The following is a 21793-nucleotide window of genomic DNA, read 5'->3' on the forward strand; positions in this document are numbered from 1 at the left end:
TTTCAGCAAAGAAAGAACACCAGTCGACGAAACAAAAACCATAGCCGGCAAACTCCGCAACAGACTCGAAGTTCACATTCTTTTAGTCCCAACTAAGCACTCAAATTACAAAAAGAGCCTGCTAAATAAACTTACAAATCAGTTTGAAACAAAAACAGAGTAACAATAACACGAGAACGGCCAAAAAGCATTACCTGAAAAATTGATAAAGCTTCATCCCGAATTGCGCACACCCAAGCCACTATTGCCAAAATAACTTGCAATACAAATAATCGCCATTAAAATACTGTCCACCCTTTAAAATACAAACAAAAAACGCTACATACGTAGAAAACCGGGGAAAGGGAAAGAAAATGTAACTCCGAAAAAAGTAATTACGCAGCCTCTCGATTGTTATTCTGGGAAACTTTCAATAAATGTTTCTGCTCTATCAGTGAGATATGCAACTCCAATTAGAAAAACGCTAAAAAACAACGGCAAACAACGAAAAAAACTGAAACACTGATTTTCATTTCTTTCAGTAAAATTTTCGATGCATAAAACCTTGAACTTTCAAGTTTTGTTATTAATATCTATACAATAGCTCTAAGTTACAAAATTGAACAAGTAAAGATACTGCCAAATGCCTAATTCAGAAGAAAGAAGCGTTAAACTAAAAAAATCAAAAATAGGTAAAAATAGATTGAATTTACCTCATTTTTTTTAAACAAACACGACTCAAAAATTTTCTTTTAAATCAAAAGACCATCTAAACACTTAAAATAACTACGTTCAACAATAACTCCCCAGATTCTATAAAAATTTACTAAGATTGCAAAACTAATGAAATAGCATCCAACAGGTCAAAATGGCAAACAATTAGCACAAAATTACGCTTGAAAGTCTTAGAATTTTATTATATGATCAAAAAGACCTACAAACGCAATAATGGCAGTTGAGAAAAACATCGCTATAGGATATAATTAGAGTTAAAACTTAAAAAACCTCTGAAAAAGCCGCACGTGATCAATATTTTTTTTCATTCCTACTCTCGCTCTCTCAGAATGATGCTTGCACAAAAACCACTCTAATTTCTCTCTCTGCTTGACTTTTGTTAAGCAGATTGATCTTAACACTTCTTTTCACGGGCAGCATTTGACTTCTTCTGGAACACATAGAAAATAGATTCTACATTCTAAAAATAGAAGTTGCCGATTTAAAAAAAACCGATCACCATTACTCCTCTTCGAGTCTAAAAAAAACCAAGAACAGCTTACAGCTTCGCGGCTATAACCAGAAGTGTCCAATCAGCTCATCGGTAGCTAAAAATTTAAATTTTAAAAATTTTGCTACGTTTGAATCAGTTTAGTGATCTAATTCACATGCAATGGTTATTCGATAGAGCTCACTAATGATACAGCTCACTAGAGCTCGATAGTAAAAAAAATCAGCTGAGCAAGTTGACCGGAATGTTCATAAAACAGCGCACACTAATTTCCACTAATTAATTCCTCTCCCCCGTCAAAAAGATAGAAGGAAACTATAAAGTTAAATTATCAAAATCATTACTTACAATAAAATAAAACTTGTACATGAGATTTATTTACAATAAGCACAGCACTGTACAGTTTTACAAATATTTCAGATACATAAAATGAATCAAACATTGAAGCGAGTTCAAACTGGAGCTTGAGCAATTTATGGCTTTGTGACACAAACTACAACCCCAGCCATAACTGGTACCCATTTTGAGAATGTATTTTCAGGAACCATTTGGTTTGCGAGAGATTTGAGAATATTGCCATTAGAATAAGTTGCCTTCACTTATGGGCATCTGGATCACATTGACCACCAGTGGATTAGGGTTACCCTTCTTCCCAACCAGAATCTAAATTGCACACTTTTCAAGTATCCAACTCACCCTATCCACCTCAAATGGTATAACATTCAAATGTAAATCCATCACCTTGTACTCCTTCAGTACTCAACAGCAGTACTGCACTGATTAGAACCAGCGTATAAAAAGTTGTCAATACATTCCATGTATATTATGTAAATCAGAGAGAGGGGGTTCAGCCCACAATCCAACTACCGCCCACCAATTGTAATCGATGTTGTCTAGAACTAGTGTTATCTTCCCGGGCCGAGGCGTACACCCGTATTCCACCGTTATTAAGCGAGAATAAGGGTGTAAAGCCAATTCCACTCTTAATTAGCAGGGATAAGAGTGTAAGAGTGTAATTTTGAGAAAATTACACTTTAATGTACACTCTTTACACTCTTTAGTACACCCTTATTACACTTTTAAAAATACACTATAATTACACTCTTTATTCCACTCTTTATTACACTCTTGAGCGAATTAGGTGAAGCAAATGTAGAACTTAATGAAAATCTTTTGTTAATAGCATTTCGAAAAAGACAAGATAGAAAGTCTATTTTAGCCCGTTTTTTTTTTGCCCTGCTACTGAACTTTTGAAATTGTGTAGAAATAAAAGCCAATAGTTTGATTTGTATACAGAATTTTTATGAAATCTCCAATTAGGTGAAGAAAATGTCGAACTTCATTAGAAACGTTTGTTAACAACTTTTTGAAAAAGACGAATTGAAAAGTCTATATTAGCCCGTTTTGTTGCCCTGATACTGAATTTTTTGAGATTGTGTAGAAATAAAAGCTAATAGTTTGATTTGTATACAGAATTTTTATGAAATCTCCAATTACGTGAAGAAAATGTCGAACTTCATTAAAAACGTTTGTTAACAACTTTTTGAAAAAGACGAATTGAGAAGCCTATGTTAGCCCGTTTTGTTGCCCCGATAATACACTTTTTGAAATTGTGTAGAAATGAAAGCCAATAGTTTGATTTGTATACAGAATTCTTATGAAATCTCCAATTAGGTGAAGAAAATGTCGAACTTCATTAGAAACGTTTGTTCACAACTTTTTGAAAAAGACGAATTGAGAAGCCTATGTTAGCCCGTTTTGTTGCCCCGATAATACACTTTTTGAAATTGTGTAGAAATGAAAGCCAATAGTTTAATTTGTATACAGAATTCTTATGAAATCTCCAATTAGGTGAAGAAAATGTCGAACTTCATTAAAAACATTTGTTAACAACTTTTTGAAAAAGACGAATTGAGAAGCCTATGTTAGCCCGTTCTGTTGCCCCGATAATACACTTTTTGAAATTGTGTAGAAATGAAAGCCAATAGTTTGATTTGTATACAGAATTCTTATGAAATCTCCAATTAGGTGAAGAAAATGTCGAACTTCATTAGAAACGTTTGTTAACAACTTTTCGAAAAAGACGAATTGAGAAGCCTATGTTAGCCCGTTTTGTTGCCCCGATAATACACTTTTTGAAATTTTGTAGAAATAAAAGCAAATAATTTGATTTGTATACAGAATTTTAATGAAATCTCCAATTAGGTGAAGAAAATGTAGAACTTCCTTAAAAACATTTGTTGATAACTTTTTGAAAAAGACGAGTTGAGAAGTCTATATTAGCCCGTTTTGTTGCCCCGATAATACACTTTTTGAAATTGTGTAGAAATGAAAGCCAATAGTTTAATTTGTATACAGAATTCTTATGAAATCTCCAATTAGGTGAAGAAAATGTCGAACTTCATTAGAAACGTTTGTTAACAACTTTTTGAAAAAGACGAATTGAGAAGCCTATGTTAGCCCGTTTTGTTGCCCCGATGATACACTTTTTGAAATTGTGTAGAAATGAAAGCCAATAGTTTAATTTGTATACAGAATTCTTATGAAATCTCCAATTAGGTGAAGAAAATGTCGAACTTCATTAAAAACATTTGTTAATAACTTTTTGAAAAAGACGAGTTGAGAAGTCTATATTAGCCCGTTTTGTTGCCCCGATAATACACTTTTTGAAATTGTGTAGAAATGAAAGCCAATAGTTTAATTTGTATACAGAATTCTTATGAAATCTCCAATTAGGTGAAGAAAAATGTCGAACTTCATTAGAAACGTTTGTTAACAACTTTTTGAAAAAGACGAATTGAGAAGCCTATGTTAGCCCGTTTTGTTGCCCCGATAATACACTTTTTGAAATTGTGTAGAAATGAAAGCCAATAGTTTAATTTGTATACAGAATTCTTATGAAATCTCCAATTAGGTGAAGAAAATGTCGAACTTCATTAAAAACGTTTGTTAACAACTTTTTGAAAAAGACGAATTGAGAAGCCTATGTTAGCCCGTTTTGTTGCCCCAATAATACAGTTTTTGAAGTTGTGTAGAAATGAAAGCCAATAGTTTAATTTGTATACAGAATTCTTATGAAATCTCCAATTAGGTGAAGAAAATGTCGAACTTCATTAAAAACGTCTGTTAACATATTTTTGAAAAAGACGAATTGAGAAGCCTATGTTAGCCCGTTTTGTTGCCCCGATAATACACTTTTTGAAATTGTGTAGAAATGAAAGCCAATAGTTTAATTTGTATACAGAATTCTTATGAAGTCTCCAATTAGGTGACGAAAATGTCGAACTTCATTAGAAACGTTTGTTAACAACTTTTTGAAAAAAGACGAGTTGAAAAGTCTATATTAGCCCGTTTTGTTGCCCTGATACTGAATTTTTTGAGATTGTGTAGAAATAAAAGCTAATAGTTTGATTTGTATACAGAATTTTAATGAAATCTCCAATTAGGTGAAGAAAATGTAGAACTTCCTTAAAAACATTTGTTGATAACTTTTTGAAAAAGACGAGTTGAGAAGTCTATATTAGCCCGTTTTGTTGCCCCGATAATACACTTTTTGAAATTGTGTAGAAATGAAAGCCAATAGTTTAATTTGTATACAGAATTCTTATGAAATCTCCAATTAGGTGAAGAAAATGTCGAACTTCATTAGAAACGTTTGTTAACAACTTTTTGAAAAAGACGAGTTGAGAAGCCTATGTTAGCCCGTTTTGTTGCCCCGATGATACACTTTTTGAAATTGTGTAGAAATGAAAGCCAATAGTTTAATTTGTATACAGAATTCTTATGAAATCTCCAATTAGGTGAAGAAAATGTCGAACTTCATTAAAAACATTTGTTAATAACTTTTTGAAAAAGACGAGTTGAGAAGTCTATATTAGCCCGTTTTGTTGCCCCGATAATACACTTTTTGAAATTGTGTAGAAATGAAAGCCAATAGTTTAATTTGTATACAGAATTCTTATGAAATCTCCAATTAGGTGAAGAAAAATGTCGAACTTCATTAGAAACGTTTGTTAACAACTTTTTGAAAAAGACGAATTGAGAAGCCTATGTTAGCCCGTTTTGTTGCCCCGATAATACACTTTTTGAAATTGTGTAGAAATGAAAGCCAATAGTTTAATTTGTATACAGAATTCTTATGAAATCTCCAATTAGGTGAAGAAAATGTCGAACTTCATTAAAAACGTTTGTTAACAACTTTTTGAAAAAGACGAATTGAGAAGCCTATGTTAGCCCGTTTTGTTGCCCCAATAATACAGTTTTTGAAATTGTGTAGAAATGAAAGCCAATAGTTTAATTTGTATACAGAATTCTTATGAAATCTCCAATTAGGTGAAGAAAATGTCGAACTTCATTAAAAACGTCTGTTAACATATTTTTGAAAAAGACGAATTGAGAAGCCTATGTTAGCCCGTTTTGTTGCCCCGATAATACACTTTTTGAAATTGTGTAGAAATGAAAGCCAATAGTTTAATTTGTATACAGAATTCTTATGAAGTCTCCAATTAGGTGACGAAAATGTCGAACTTCATTAGAAACGTTTGTTAACAACTTTTTGAAAAAGACGAATTGAGAAGCCTATGTTAGCCCGTTTTGTTGCCCCGAAAATACACTTTTTGAAATTGTGTAGAAATGAAAGCCAATAGTTAAATTTGTATACAGAATTCTTATGAAATCTCCAATTAGGTGAAGAAAATGTCGAACTTCATTAAAAACGTTTGTTAACAACTTTTTGAAAAAGACGAATTGAGAAGCCTACGTTAGCCCGTTTTGTTGCCCCGATATAACACTTTTCGAAATTGTGTAGAAATGAAAGCCAATAGTTTAATTTGTATACAGAATTCTTATGAAATCTCCAATTAGGTGAAGAAAATGTCGAACTTCAATAAAAACGTTTGTTAACAACTTTTTGAAAAAAACGAATTGAGAAGCCTATGTTAGCCCGTTTTGTTGCCCCGATAATACACTTTTTGAAATTGTGTAAAATGAAAGCCAATAGTTTAATTTGTATACAGAATTCTTATGAAATCTCCAATTAGGTGAAGAAAATGTCGACCTTCATTAGAAACGTTTGTTAACAACTTTTTGAAAAAGACGAATTGAGAAGCCTATGTTAGCCCGTTTTGTTGCCCCAATAATACACTTTTTGAAATTGTGTAGAAATAAAAGCCAATAGTTTAATTTGTATACAGAATTCTTATGAAATCTCCAATTAGGTGAAGAAAATGTCGAACCTCATTAGAAACGTTTGTTAACAACTTTTTGAGAAAGACGAATTGAGAAGCCTATGTTAGCCCGTTTTGTTGCCCCGATAATACACTTTTTGAAATTGTGTAGAAATGAAAGCCAATAGTTAAATTTGTATACAGAATTCTTATGAAATCTCCAATTAGGTGAAGAAAATGTCGAACTTCATTAAAAACGTTTGTTAACAACTTTTTGAAAAAGACGAATTGAGAAGCCTACGTTAGCCCGTTTTGTTGCCCCGATATAACACTTTTCGAAATTGTGTAGAAATGAAAGCCAATAGTTTAATTTGTATACAGAATTCTTATGAAATCTCCAATTAGGTGAAGAAAATGTCGAACTTCAATAAAAACGTTTGTTAACAACTTTTTGAAAAAAACGAATTGAGAAGCCTATGTTAGCCCGTTTTGTTGCCCCGATAATACACTTTTTGAAATTGTGTAAAATGAAAGCCAATAGTTTAATTTGTATACAGAATTCTTATGAAATCTCCAATTAGGTGAAGAAAATGTCGACCTTCATTAGAAACGTTTGTTAACAACTTTTTGAAAAAGACGAATTGAGAAGCCTATGTTAGCCCGTTTTGTTGCCCCAATAATACACTTTTTGAAATTGTGTAGAAATAAAAGCCAATAGTTTAATTTGTATACAGAATTCTTATGAAATCTCCAATTAGGTGAAGAAAATGTCGAACCTCATTAGAAACGTTTGTTAACAACTTTTTGAGAAAGACGAATTGAGAAGCCTATGTTAGCCCGTTTTGTTGCCCCGATAATACACTTTTTGAAATTGTGTAGAAATGAAAGCCAATAGTTTAATTTGTATACAGAATTCTTATGAAATCTCCAATTAGGTGAAGAAAATGTCGACCTTCATTAGAAACGTTTGTTAACAACTTTTTGAAAAAGACAAATTGAGAAGCCTATGTTAGCCCGTTTTGTTGCCCCGATAATACACTTTTTGAAATTGTGTAGAAATGAAAGCCAATAGTTTAATTTGTATACAGAATTCTTATGAAATCTCCAATTAGGTGAAGAAAATGTCGAACTTCAATAAAAACGTTTGTTAACAACTTTTTGAAAAAGACGAATTGAGAAGCCTATGTTAGCCCGTTTTGTTGCCCCGATAATACACTTTTTGAAATTGTGTAGAAATGAAAGTCAATAGTTTAATTTGTATACAGAATTCTTATGAAATCTCCAATTAGGTGAAGAAAATGTCGAACTTCATTAAAAACGTTTGTTAACAACTTTTTGAAAAAGACGAATTGAGAAGCCTATGTTAGCCCGTTTTGTTGCCCCGAGAATACACTTTTTGAAATTGTGTAGAAATAAAAGCAAATAATTTGATTTGTATACAGAATTTTAATGAAATCTCCAATTAGGTGAAGAAAATGTAGAACTTCCTTAAAAACATTTCTTAATAACTTTTTGAAAAAGACGAGTTGAGAAGTCTATATTAGCCCGTTTTGTTGCCCCGATAATACACTTTTTGAAATTGTGTAGAAATGAAAGCCAATAGTTAATTTGTATACAGAATTCTTATGAAATCTCCAATTAGGTGAAGAAAATGTCGAACTTCATTAGAAACCTTTGTTTACAACTTTTTGAAAAAGACGAATTGAGAAGCCTATGTTAGCCCGTTTTGTTGCCCCGATAACACACTTTTTGAAATTGTGTAGAAATGAAAGCCAATAGTTTAATTTGTATACAGAATTCTTATGAAATCTCCAATTAGGTGAAGAAAATGTCGAACTTCATTAGAAACGTTTGTTAACAACTTTTTGAAAAAGACGAATTGAGAAGCCTATGTCAGCCCGTTTTGTTGCCCCGATAATACACTTTTTGAAATTGTGTAGAAATGAAAGCCAATAGTTTGATTTGTATACAGAATTCTTATGAAATCTCCAATTAGGTGAAGAAAATGTCGAACTTCATTAAAAACGTTTGTTAACAATTTTTTGAAAAAGACGAATTGAGAAGCCTGTGTTAGCCCGTTTTGTTGCCCCGATAATACACTTTTTGAAATTGTGTAGAAATGAAAGTCAATAGTTTAATTTGTATACAGAATTCTTATGAAATCTCCAATTAGGTGAAGAAAATGTCGAACTTCATTAAAAACGTTTGTTAACAACTTTTTGAAAAAGACCAATTGAGAAGCCTATGTTAGCCCGTTTTGTTGCCCCGATAATACACTTTTTGAAATTGTGTAGAAATAAAAGCAAATAATTTGATTTGTATACAGAATTTTAACGAAATCTCCAATTAGGTGAAGAAAATGTAGAACTTCCTTAAAAACATTTCTTAATAACTTTTTGAAAAAGACGAGTTGAGAAGTCTATATTAGCCCGTTTTGTTGCCCCGATAATACACTTTTTGAAATTGTGTAGAAATGAAAGCCAATAGTTTAATTTGTATACAGAATTCTTATGAAATCTCCAATTAGGTGAAGAAAATGTCGAACTTAATTAGAAACGTTTGTTAACAACTTTTTGAAAAAGACGAAATGAGAAGCCTATGTTAGCCCGTTTTGTTGCCCCGATAATACACTTTTTGAAATTGTGTAGAAATGAAAGCCAATAGTTTAATTTGTATACAGAATTCTTATGAAATCTCCAATTAGGTGAAGAAAATGTCGAACTTCATTAAAAACGTTTGTTAACAACTTTTTGAAAAAGACGAATTGAGAAGCCTATGTTAGCCCGTTTTGTTGCCCCGATAATACACTTTTTGAAATTGTGTAGAAATGAAAGCCAATAGTTTGATTTGTATACAGAATTCTTATGAAATCTCCAATTAGGTGAAGAAAATGTCGAACTTCATTAGAAACGTTTGTTAACAACTTTTTGAAAAAGACGAATTGAGAAGCCTATGTTAGCCCGTTTTGTTGCCCCGATAATACACTTTTTGAAATTGTGTAGAAATAAAAGCAAATAGTTTAATTTGTATACAGAATTCTTATGAAATCTCCAATTAGGTGAAGAAAATGTCGAACTTCATTAAAAACGTTTGTTAACAACTTTTTGAAAAAGACGAATTGAGAAGCCTATGTTAGCCCGTTTTGTTGCCCCGATAATACACTTTTTGAAATTGTGTGGAAATGAAAGCCAATAGTTTGATTTGTATACAGAATTCTTATGAAATCTCCAATTAGGTGAAGAAAATGTCGAACTTCATTAAAAACGTTTGTTAACAACTTTTTGAAAAAGACCAATTGAGAAGCCTATGTTGGCCCGTTTTGTTGCCCCGATAATACACTTTTTGAAATTGTGTAGAAATAAAAGCAAATAATTTGATTTGTATACAGAATTTTAATAAAATCTCCAATTAGGTGAAGAAAATGTAGAACTTCCTTAAAAACATTTCTTAATAACTTTTTGAAAAAGACGAGTTGAGAAGTCTATATTAGCCCGTTTTGTTGCCCCGATAATACACTTTTTGAAATTGTGTAGAAATGAAAGCCAATAGTTTAATTTGTATACAGAATTCTTATGAAATCTCCAATTAGGTGAAGAAAATGTCGAACTTAATTAGAAACGTTTGTTAACAACTTTTTGAAAAAGACGAATTGAGAAGCCTATGTTCGCCCGTTTTGTTGCCCCGATAATACACTTTTTGAAATTGTGTAGAAATGAAAGCCAATAGTTTAATTTGTATACAGAATTCTTATGAAATCTCCAATTAGGTGAAGAAAATGTCGAACTTCATTAAAAACGTTTGTTAACAACTTTTTGAAAAAGACGAATTGAGAAGCCTACGTTAGCCCGTTTTGTTGCCCCGATATAACACTTTTCGAAATTGTGTAGAAATGAAAGCCAATAGTTTAATTTGTATACAGAATTCTTATGAAATCTCCAATTAGGTGAAGAAAATGTCGAACTTCATTAAAAACGTTTGTTAACAACTTTTTGAAAAAGACGAATTGAGAAGCCTATGTTAGCCCGTTTTGTTGCACCGACAATACACTTTTCGAAATTGTGTAGAAATGAAAGCCAATAGTTTAATTTGTATACAGAATTCTTATGAAATCTCCAATTAGGTGAAGAAAATGTAGAACTTCCTTAAAAACATTTCTCAATAACTTTTCGAAAAAGACGAGTTGAGAAGTCTATATTAGCCCGTTTTGTTGCCCCAATAATACACTTTTTTAAATTGTGTAGAAAAGAAAGCCAATAGTTTAATTTGTATACAGAATTCTTATGGAATCTCCAATTAGGTGAAGAAAATGCCGAACTTCATTAAAAACGTTTGTTAACAACTTTTTGAAAAAGACGAATTGAGAAGCCTATGTTAGCCCGTTTTGTTGCCCCGATAATACACTTTTTGAAAATGTGTAGAAATGAAAGCCAATAGTTTAATTTGTATACAGAATTCTTATGAAATCTCCAATTAGGTGAAGAAAATGTCGAACTTCATTAAAAACGTCTGTTAACAGCTTTTTGAAAAAGACGAATAGAGAAGCCTATGTTAGCCCGTTTTGTTGCCCCGATAATACACTTTTTGAAATTGTGTAGAAATAAAAGCAAATAATTTGATTTGTATAAAGAATTTTAATGAAATCTCCAATTAGGTGAAGAAAATGTAGAACTTCCTTAAAAACATTTGTTAATAACTTTTTGAAAAAGACGAGTTGAGAAGTCTATATTAGCCCATTTTTTTGCCCCGATAATGCACTTTTTGAAATTGTGTTGAAATAAAAGCCAATAGTTTGATTTCTATACAGAATTTTAATGAAAACACCAATTAGGTGAAAAAAATGTCGAACTTCATTAAAAACGTTTGTTAACAACTTTTTAAAAAAGACGAGTTGAGAGTCTATATTAGTCCATTTTGTTGCCGTAATAAAGTACTTTCTGAGTCTGTGTGGAACTAAATGCCAGTATTTTCATTTGTTTACAAAATTTTCATGAATCGTCGAATTAGGTGCAGAAAATGTCCAATTTCATGGAAAAACCTCTGTTAATAACTTTTTGAAGAAGACGAGTTAGAAAGTCTATCTTAGCCCATTTTGTTGCATTGACAAAATACTTTATATACTTAACAAGTTTGTGTAGATGTAAATGTCAATACTTCGATTTGTTCGCATAATTTTAATGAACCGTCGAAATAGGTGAAGAAAATGTCGAACTTCATGAAATTAATAACTTTTTAAGAAGACGAGTTAGAGAGTCTATGTTAGCCCATTTTGTTGTCGTGATAATTTAATCTATGGGTTTATGTAGAAGTAAATGCCAATATTTTGATTTGTTTACAAAGTTTTAATGAACCGTCGAATTAGGTGAAGAAAAGGTCGAACTTCATGAAAAACCTATATGAATAACTTTTTGAAGAAGACGAGTTAAAAGACCTATTTTAGCCCATTCTGCTGCCGTGATAACGTACTTTATGAGTTTGTGTAGAAGTAACTGCAAACATTTTGCTTTAATTACAAAATTTTAATGAACCGTCGAATTAGGTGAAAAAAATGTTTAACTCCATGAAAAACGTCTGTTACTAACTTTTTGAAGAAGACGAGTTAGAAATTGTAAAATAACTTATTCTGTTGCCGTGATATTGTACTTTTAAGAACTTTTTAGAACCGATCTCGAAACTCTTTATTTCTACCCAAAATGTCAAGAAAACTGTCGATTCGTGGTCAAAAATTAGTCATTTTTGTCGATTTTGGACAAAATTCTCTCAAATTTTAGAGGCAAACATATATGTTTTTGGTAGCAACATAAACTAGTATTTAAGCTTCCAACAGCCATATAATTATCTTTTTGAACTATTGTCAAACAAGAGAATGCGAGGGCAATGTAGAGACCGAAATCAGGGTCGATTTTATCAAAATTTTCGAATTTTCAAAGTTGTTTAGTTTAATAACTTTTTCGTTACACGACGTATTTAAAAGTATATTATATCATTTTCTTGCCCATTTAATCCGCTTTACGAATATATATGGGTTGAAAAGTTTCGGTTTAATTTCATTGCCTAATTTTTCGATTTTCCAAATTTTGGTGAAAATGAGCCAATTTCGGCCAAAATGTCGAAAATCGAGTTTTGATTCCTTCATTTTTTTAACTTTTTTAAACGCTAGATTAAAGCCCCAGTTCATGCTGATTCCAAAACATATTCATTTTTTAAATTTGGTTCAGTAGTTTTCGAGATATAAGCCTTTTTCGGACGCAAACCTCGGTCCCCACCTCCATAGCTCCCAACCCCCCCACCCAATCTGCAATTCTTTTTTTAAAGTTTTATCGTTCGAATAATCTCGCTATATCCCCCATCGAGAGAGCTTCTCGATTATATTACTCTATTTTATTTTACTTCATAATTATAGCGGCTAACCCAGATGACGAAGTGAAACTTTCGTTTACCGCCTCCGTCCGGTCACGTGACATGCTTATGCAGGTGCCCTCCCGTCAAGTGACAGAAGAGAGAAGCTCACTCACTGCCTCCCACTTCCCGGGGGTAAGCACGTATAACTTTGAATGTGAAACCAAATAGAATAATTCAAAAGGTCCCGCGAGCAGGAAATAAAGAATGTGTGCTGGATCCGAATTCAGTATACTAAGTGGTGATATATCCCATAGATACCATAGGTGGTGGTAGTAGTAGCAGTAGTAGGAGAGTCGGAGAGTCTTTAGGGTTGGAGTCGTGGGTTGGTGGAGTCGTGGTTTGGACCCACGGGAGGTCGCATTTGAGTAGTGGGAGGAGGGGTATATATGAAAGAGTTAATAATTTGTATACAGAATTCTTATGAAATCTCCAATTAGGTGAAGAAAATGTAGAACTTCCTTAAAAACATTTCTCAATAACTTTTCGAAAAAGACGAGTTGAGAAGTCTATATTAGCCCGTTTTGTTGCCCCAATAATACACTTTTTGAAATTGTGTAGAAAAGAAAGCCAATAGTTTAATTTGTATACAGAATTCTTATGGAATCTCCAATTAGGTGAAGAAAATGCCGAACTTCATTAAAAACGTTTGTTAACAACTTTTTGAAAAAGACGAATTGAGAAGCCTATGTTAGCCCGTTTTGTTGCCCCGATAATACACTTTTTGAAATTGTGTAGAAATGAAAGCCAATAGTTTAATTTGTATACAGAATTCTTATGAAATCTCCAATTAGGTGAAGAAAATGTCGAACTTCATTAAAAACGTCTGTTAACAGCTTTTTGAAAAAGACGAATAGAGAAGCCTATGTTAGCCCGTTTTGTTGCCCCGATAATGCACTTTTTGAAATTGTGTTGAAATAAAAGCCAATAGTTTGATTTCTATACAGAATTTTAATGAAAACACCAATTAGGTGAAAAAAATGTCGAACTTCATTAAAAACGTTTGTTAACAACTTTTTAAAAAAGACGAGTTGAGAGTCTATATTAGTCCATTTTGTTGCCGTAATAAAGTACTTTCTGAGTCTGTGTGGAACTAAATGCCAGTATTTTCATTTGTTTACAAAATTTTCATGAATCGTCGAATTAGGTGCAGAAAATGTCCAATTTCATGGAAAAACCTCTGTTAATAACTTTTTGAAGAAGACGAGTTAGAAAGTCTATCTTAGCCCATTTTGTTGCATTGACAAAATACTTTATATACTTAACGAGTTTGTGTAGATGTAAATGTCAATACTTCGATTTGTTCGCATAATTTTAATGAACCGTCGAAATAGGTGAAGAAAATGTCGAACTTCATGAAATTAATAACTTTTTAAGAAGACGAGTTAGAGAGTCTATGTTAGCCCATTTTGTTGTCGTGATAATTTAATCTATGGGTTTATGTAGAAGTAAATGCCAATATTTTGATTTGTTTACAAAGTTTTAATGAACCGTCGAATTAGGTGAAGAAAAGGTCGAACTTCATGAAAAACCTATATGAATAACTTTTTGAAGAAGACGAGTTAAAAGACCTATTTTAGCCCATTCTGCTGCCGTGATAACGTACTTTATGAGTTTGTGTAGAAGTAACTGCAAACATTTTGCTTTAATTACAAAATTTTAATGAACCGTCGAATTAGGTGAAAAAAATGTTTAACTCCATGAAAAACGTCTGTTACTAACTTTTTGAAGAAGACGAGTTAGAAATTGTAAAATAACTTATTCTGTTGCCGTGATATTGTACTTTTAAGAACTTTTTAGAACCGATCTCGAAACTCTTTATTTCTACCCAAAATGTCAAGAAAACTGTCGATTCGTGGTCAAAAATTAGTCATTTTTGTCGATTTTGGACAAAATTCTCTCAAATTTTAGAGGCAAACATATATGTTTTTGGTAGCAACATAAACTAGTATTTAAGCTTCCAACAGCCATATAATTATCTTTTTGAACTATTGTCAAACAAGAGAATGCGAGGGCAATGTAGAGACCGAAATCAGGGTCGATTTTATCAAAATTTTCGAATTTTCAAAGTTGTTTAGTTTAATAACTTTTTCGTTACACGACGTATTTAAAAGTATATTATATCATTTTCTTGCCCATTTAATCCGCTTTACGAATATATATGGGTTGAAAAGTTTCGGTTTAATTTCATTGCCTAATTTTTCGATTTTCCAAATTTTGGTGAAAATGAGCCAATTTCGGCCAAAATGTCGAAAATCGAGTTTTGATTCCTTCATTTTTTTAACTTTTTTAAACGCTAGATTAAAGCCCCAGTTCATGCTGATTCCAAAACATATTCATTTTTTAAATTTGGTTCAGTAGTTTTCGAGATATAAGCCTTTTTCGGACGCAAACCTCGGTCCCCACCTCCATAGCTCCCAACCCCCCCACCCAATCTGCAATTCTTTTTTTAAAGTTTTATCGTTCGAATAATCTCGCTATATCCCCCATCGAGAGAGCTTCTCGATTATATTACTCTATTTTATTTTACTTCATAATTATAGCGGCTAACCCAGATGACGAAGTGAAACTTTCGTTTACCGCCTCCGTCCGGTCACGTGACATGCTTATGCAGGTGCCCTCCCGTCAAGTGACAGAAGAGAGAAGCTCACTCACTGCCTCCCACTTCCCGGGGGTAAGCACGTATAACTTTGAAAGTGAAACCAAATAGAATAATTCAAAAGGTCCCGCGAGCAGGAAATAAAGAATGTGTGCTGGATCCGAATTCAGTATACTAAGTGGTGATATATCCCATAGATACCATAGGTGGTGGTAGTAGTAGCAGTAGTAGGAGAGTCGGAGAGTCTTTAGGGTTGGAGTCGTGGGTTGGTGGAGTCGTGGTTTGGACCCACGGGAGGTCGCATTTGAGTAGTGGGAGGAGGGGTATATATGAAAGAGTTATATCGTTGTAAAGCTCTCGTCAAGGCGAAATCGATAGGCTATATGGCAGCACCCAATACGAGCTTACTATACTATATCTGTACTATTATACTATTGGTTGGAAGTTTGTGATGTATTAGTCGCTAAGCGTTTATAGTTGGTGTATCGTTTTTAGATATTGTTGTTGAAAACATGGACCGTAAACGAATCGGCAGACCTTATGCTTCCGCTATTGCACCTCCCAAAAAACCCTCAAGCCACTTTTCGCAGATGACCAAATCAATGGCAGGGTGACAAAGTTGCAACCCAACTGGAGGAACGCTGAATTCATTTTTAACAATTTCGTTGGTGAAAGTGTGCATACTGCAATAGTAGGGGACTCAATCTTTGATAGTGTTTGTATAAGGAACTGCGTCACATACTCATTGTCAGGCGGACGAATCGAACAATTTCATCTGTTACTCGATACCCTCTCTGTATATAGGAACGTCATCTTAGCTGTCGGTGGCAACAATTTGTCAAATTGGGGTGAACCCGGAGAGGATCCATCAGTTGTTGTTGATAAACTGAGAAGCTTGTACAATGCCAACAGGGGCCTTGAAAATCGCCCAAAAGTGATAGTGTAGCAGCCATTGGAACATCCAACGATTCAATGCGGTTTTAAGGCACTCGCAGCTGCCCTTCTTTAAACTTCATCAAGAAGTTTGCAAAAGCAATTTGTTTCTGAGCGACGGTCTCCACCTTAATTTGAAAGGTAGAACAGCATTGGCTTGTGCAATGAATGAAGTTGTGAGAGAACATCAGCTGCAATAATTTGATTGACTATTGTTTTCGTTGTTTGTGTTCGTGCAGCAATTTTATTCAATTTGTTTTATTAAATCTTTGGTGTTTGTTGACAACTAAGTGGATCTTTTACTAATACAATTCGCAATTTCTTGTATATACTCGTCAAGGTTAATTCATCGTCTTACCTGCAAATTTTTTTTCGAGCATCTGTTAATTTAATCGCTTGCTGAAGCCCTGAAAAGTGAGATAATTTTGATGTGGTTTTAACATAGGATTTTATCCGCTTCGCCTGGTACAAAGATTCAAATTTTAGGCTCGTGTTTGCGGGTGTCCTGCCTGCATCGGTATGTCCTCTCAGCGGACTTTATCCGCTTCGCCCGATACAAAGATTCAAATTTTAGGCTCGTGTTTGCGGGTGTCTCTGCCTGCATCGCTATGTCCACTCAGCGGATTCTATCCGCTTCGCCCGTTACAAACAGATTCATTGATTAGGCTCGTGTTTGCGGGTGTCTCTGCCTGCATCGCTATGTCAACTCAGCGGATTCTATCCGCTTCGCCCGTTACAAACAGATTCATTAATTAGGCTCGTGTTTGCGGGTGTTTCTGCCTGCATCGTTATGTCCTCTCAGCGGATTTTATCCGCTTCGCCCGGTACAAAGATTTAAATTTTACGCTCATGTTTGCGGGTGTCTCTGCCTGCATCGCTATGTCCACTCAGCGGATTCTATCCGCTTCGCCCGTTACAAACAGATTCATTAATTAGGCTCGTGTTTGCGGGTGTTTCTGCCTGCATCGTTAAGTCCTCTCAGCGGATTTTATCCGCTTCGCCCGGTACAAAGATTCAAAATTTAGGCTCGTGTTTGCGGGTGTCTCTGCCTGCATCGCTATGTCCACTCAGCGGATTCTATCCGCTTCGCCCGTTACAAAACGATTCATTAATTAGGCTCGTGTTTGCGGGTGTTTCTGCCTGCATCGTTATGTCCTCTCAGCGGATTTTATCCGCTTCGCCCGGTACAAAGATTCAAATTTTAGGCTCGTGTTTGCGGGTGTCTCTGCCTGCATCGCTATGTCCACTCAGCGGATTCTATCCGCTTCGCCCGTTACAAACAGATTCATTAATTAGGCTCGTGTTTGCGGGTGTTTCTGCCTGATCGTTATGTCCTCTCAGCGGATTTTATCCGCTTCGCCCGGTACAAACAGATTCATTAATTAGGCTCGTGTTTGCGGGTGTCTCTGCCTGCATCGCTACGTCCACTCAGCGGATTCTATCTGCTTCGCCCGTTACAAACAGATTCATTAATTAGGCTCGTGTTTGCGGGTGTTTCTGCCTGCATCGTTATGTCTACTCGGCCTATTTTATCCGCTGCGCGCAATAAAAATAGATTCCATAATTAGGCTTGTTTGCGGTTGATTTTGCTTTTTGAAAATTAAATTGTTCTTTCGAGGTTTTCTCCTGTTGACATTAAATTAAGTGAGAATTAGTGAATCCTTTGGTTTTATGGTTTAATTTAGTTGACTTTTGGTCGTTGAATTTAAATGACTTTGTTACCATGTCTAAATGAGACTCGTTCAGTTAATGGTCTAATTCGTTTACTATTAATTTTAGAGATGCCTTTGAAAATTGAGTTCGTGTTCCTTACGGAAGATTGCCAAGTGTTAAAATTGAGTTTGTTTGATCCTCGGTGGCCCAAAACCCTGCCAATAAATGAGCGTATGAAACTAAATGATGACGATAAAACATCGCTAATGATTGATCGCTCTGAGGTTGATTGCGTTCTACTGAAGCATGGTCCACCAGGTGCGATGGACGTGGAGTTCAGAAAAAATCAAGAGATCTATGGTGCGTTTGCTGATCAGTGTAGTGGTAATTTGGACGTCACCCCACGTAAGGGAGCGCGCTGGGCTGGCAGTAGTTTGACACCAGTTGAGAGTTTTGGACCTGAAAGTTCCAGGGTTCTGGTTAGATCTCTTGCTTTCGTTTTCTTTATTTTTATGAACGGTGTAAAAATAAAATTCTTTTTGCAACGTGGTAGGACTTAGTTCATCAAGTTTTTGTTGTATCTTTGCCTTAATAAGAAATTTTGTTGCTCTGTTTGATCTCTTTCCAATGTCGGTTACGTTGCCCTGTTTAGAAATGCTCAAATCATGAAAAGAATGTGGAAGTCCTAAACGAAGACAAACGTATGTTCAGTGAACTTCTTCGAGTCTATAAGAAAACAGTACAGGATTGCAATAAAAAATTGGAAAGCCAGCTACAACATTTCAAAGAGATTGTGAGTATATGATTTTCACTGGTCTTGTACAAGTTTTTGCTCATAAGCACTTCACAAATGTTCGACTTTAATCTTCAAATATGCAGTTTGCAATTATTTGGCTGTTCAGATCTGGAAATTTAATTTGATGTGGGTTGTTTTCTGGATGAAATCAATTTCTTATAGAGATTTTTGACTTTTAGAAAGAACAAGAAATTAGATGACTCTGTGCACGAGGAGACCAGTGAAGTGCTACCTAGTTTCTATGGAGACGTTGATGTTGACAATCTTCCTGTACCCTCAACTCCCGATGAGTTCGGAAGAGTGCTAAGAACAGCACTTTGGGGAGAAACGGGTCTTGAGCGAGAAATACTTTCTCCAACGAGAGAAAGCGAGGTGCGGAAAACCGCATCTCCGAAAAGAACTAAGCTTTTCAAAGGTATTTACAAGTACTGTTTTTCAAGAAACTTAAAATTTTCAATATGGCTTCCCTCAAAAAATTTGCAGACCCTAAACGCTCATCAAGGCAAAAAGTGGTACGGAACTTTTAGCAGCTTTCGGATTTTTTGAAAAATTGGATTTTATTGGTTTTCTCTGTCTTCCCCAAAACGAAGAGCTGAAATTGTTAAGGTTTTTTGTATGTTCAAGGGCTTGTGAAGAAGCATTTCCCCCCTCGTCTGTGGCCTGAGGCTTACAACGACGCCCGTTCGTCTGCGAATAGATCGGGCATGGATGCACTGCGGTACCGAAAAAGGAAATCGCACCCATTCTGGTGCGCACAAATGAAAGAAAAGGCAATGTCTAAGAGAAACAAACCGACAAAAAGGCGACCGAATGAGGAGTCTGACGGTCAAAATTTAAGCAATGCACAAATTGATGAGAGTGATTCTGAGCCAGGAAATGTTGAAGAGAGCCCTTAAAGTCTTTGTTGCAATTTTCTATTTGATTTGATGACTTGATATTTTGTGCTGTTATTAGACTTTGATTAATGGCCGCGAATCAATAGCTGAGGCTGTTATTGTCCTTCTCTTGGTTTTTTTTCGCGTGCGTGACGTTATCTTTCACTTTTAGGTGAGCGAGTCACACGTGATTTTCCTCACTCTCACAAATGACTTCCTCGTTATTAAATTGACTTTTCTTTATTTTAAAGAGATGAGGTAAAATGAGTGTTTGACACTCTACTTGAAAGTTACTATAGAACAGTTAATAGGAGCAGCTAATAAATTATACAGATACATAATTAAAATTTAACATCCCAGTCCTTTTTCGCGCGGCTGTTTTCTGGCAATCTGCCAGCTATGTTTGGTTTTCTTTTGTTTATTGAATTTTGGATTGACTCTAAATGCAGAAAACATTACGATTCCATCTAATGGCTACCTCAGATTTTTAGATTGATTATACTTGACTCATTGTTCGTTTATTCTTCAAACTGGCGGTTAAAACGTTAAAATTTAGATTGATTCTAAACATTTTGAAATTTTTGGTTTCTCTATTTCGTTGCAAAAACAATCGAACGTAGTTAAATAATTGAAAAGTTTTTAGATCGTTGAAAATGAAACCACCTTCGAGAACTGATCGCAAGAAAAGCAGCAACCTATTTGATTCGGAGGCCGAAAGAGAGGACAATAGCTGATTTTGATTACTGTAAGCAGCTTTAAATGGCCACCCAAGACTAAGCCATCTGAAATGCTAAGTCTAATCGAAGGTGATAGTTTTGACCTGCGATTCAAAGATGGAAATGTGCGCTGTCGTTTGTTGGCAAAAGGAAAAATGAAAAAAGTTGAAGAACTCATGAACAACTATCAGCAGGAGCTAGATGCAGGTAAACGGCCGTCTGAATTGCGAAAAACAGTGCTGGCAAATCCTAAGGCACCTGTTGTCGATGAGGTTAATTTCTTGTGTCGAGGACGTGCACTCGTGATGACCAGTACCGTAGTCTCTTTTGGTAAACCAGCAGGCGTCGAAAATTCAAAAGCCCCCAACTCTGCGTTATCTCAGCCAGTCATTTCAGCAAAGAAAAAGAACAATACGGTAAAATGTGACTTTTTTTAACTAATTACAAATGGCATCTTAAAGATTGTTAAAGGCCTCTTTGAAATGGTCGAAACTATGAGACTGGTTAACGGTAGAAGGGCAAACTGATAAATGTCGTTGCTGTGCTTTGAAATATTTGCTCTTTTTTAGCCTGAGCCCGTTCTTTCTAAACCTTCTACTTCTGCGACCACCAGCTCAACCACACTTCCAACCATTGCGGACAACGCAGTCGATTGTGGGCCAAATTGCCGTTTTCTCCAGGAATATCTAGATGAGCATGTTGTTGAGATGAATAGTTGGATGAAAGCATTTGAGGAGCTGAAGAAAGCGGACGAAAAAATTTTGTTGCTTTGTTTGATCTCTTTCCAATGTCGGTTACGTTGCCCTGTTTAGAAATGCTCAAATCATGAAAAGATTGTGGAAGTCCTAAACGAAGACAAACGTATGTTCAGTGAACTTCTTCGAGTCTATAAGAAAACAGTACAGGATTGCAATAAAAAATTGGAAAGCCAGCTACAACATTTCAAAGAGATTGTGAGTATATGATTTTCACTGGTCTTGTACAAGTTTTTGCTCATAAGCACTTCACAAATGTTCGACTTTAATCTTCAAATATGCAGTTTGAAATTATTTGGCTGTTCAGATCTGGAAATTTAATTTGATGTGGGTTGTTTTCTGGATGAAATCAATTTCTTATAGAGATTTTTGACTTTTAGAAAGAACAAGAAATTAGATGACTCTGTGGACGAGGAGACCAGTGAAGTGCTACCTAGTTTCTATGGAGACGTTGATGTTGACAATCTTCCTGTACCCTCAACTCCCGATGAGTTCGGAAGAGTGCTAAGAACAGCACTTTGGGGAGAAACGGGTCTTGAGCGAGAAATACTTTCTCCAACGAGAGAAAGCGAGGTGCGGAAACCCGCATCTCCGAAAAGAACTAAGCTTTTCAAAGGTATTTACAAGTACTGTTTTTCAAGAAATTTTCAATATGGCTTCCCTCAAAAAATTTGCAGACCCTAAACGCTCATCAAGGCAAA

General features: G+C 34.8%; 1 protein-coding gene across 1 annotated transcript in view; it reads right to left on the reverse strand.

Annotated features, from left to right (window-relative positions):
* Positions 1-1515: 1515 nt before the first annotated feature.
* Positions 1516-21793, reverse strand: part of LOC142346286 (BBSome complex member BBS1-like) — a 176788-nt gene continuing 156510 nt past the window's right edge. Inside the window, exon 21 of the mRNA XM_075398800.1 lies at positions 1516-1867. Within this exon, the coding sequence (XP_075254915.1) occupies positions 1784-1867 (84 nt within the window). The 3' untranslated portion in view covers positions 1516-1783. The remainder of the gene's footprint in view (positions 1868-21793) is intronic.

Source organism: Convolutriloba macropyga, chromosome 9, assembly GCF_964194025.1.
Source record: "Convolutriloba macropyga chromosome 9, txConMacr16.3, whole genome shotgun sequence".
NCBI lineage: Eukaryota > Metazoa > Xenacoelomorpha > Acoela > Convolutidae > Convolutriloba > Convolutriloba macropyga.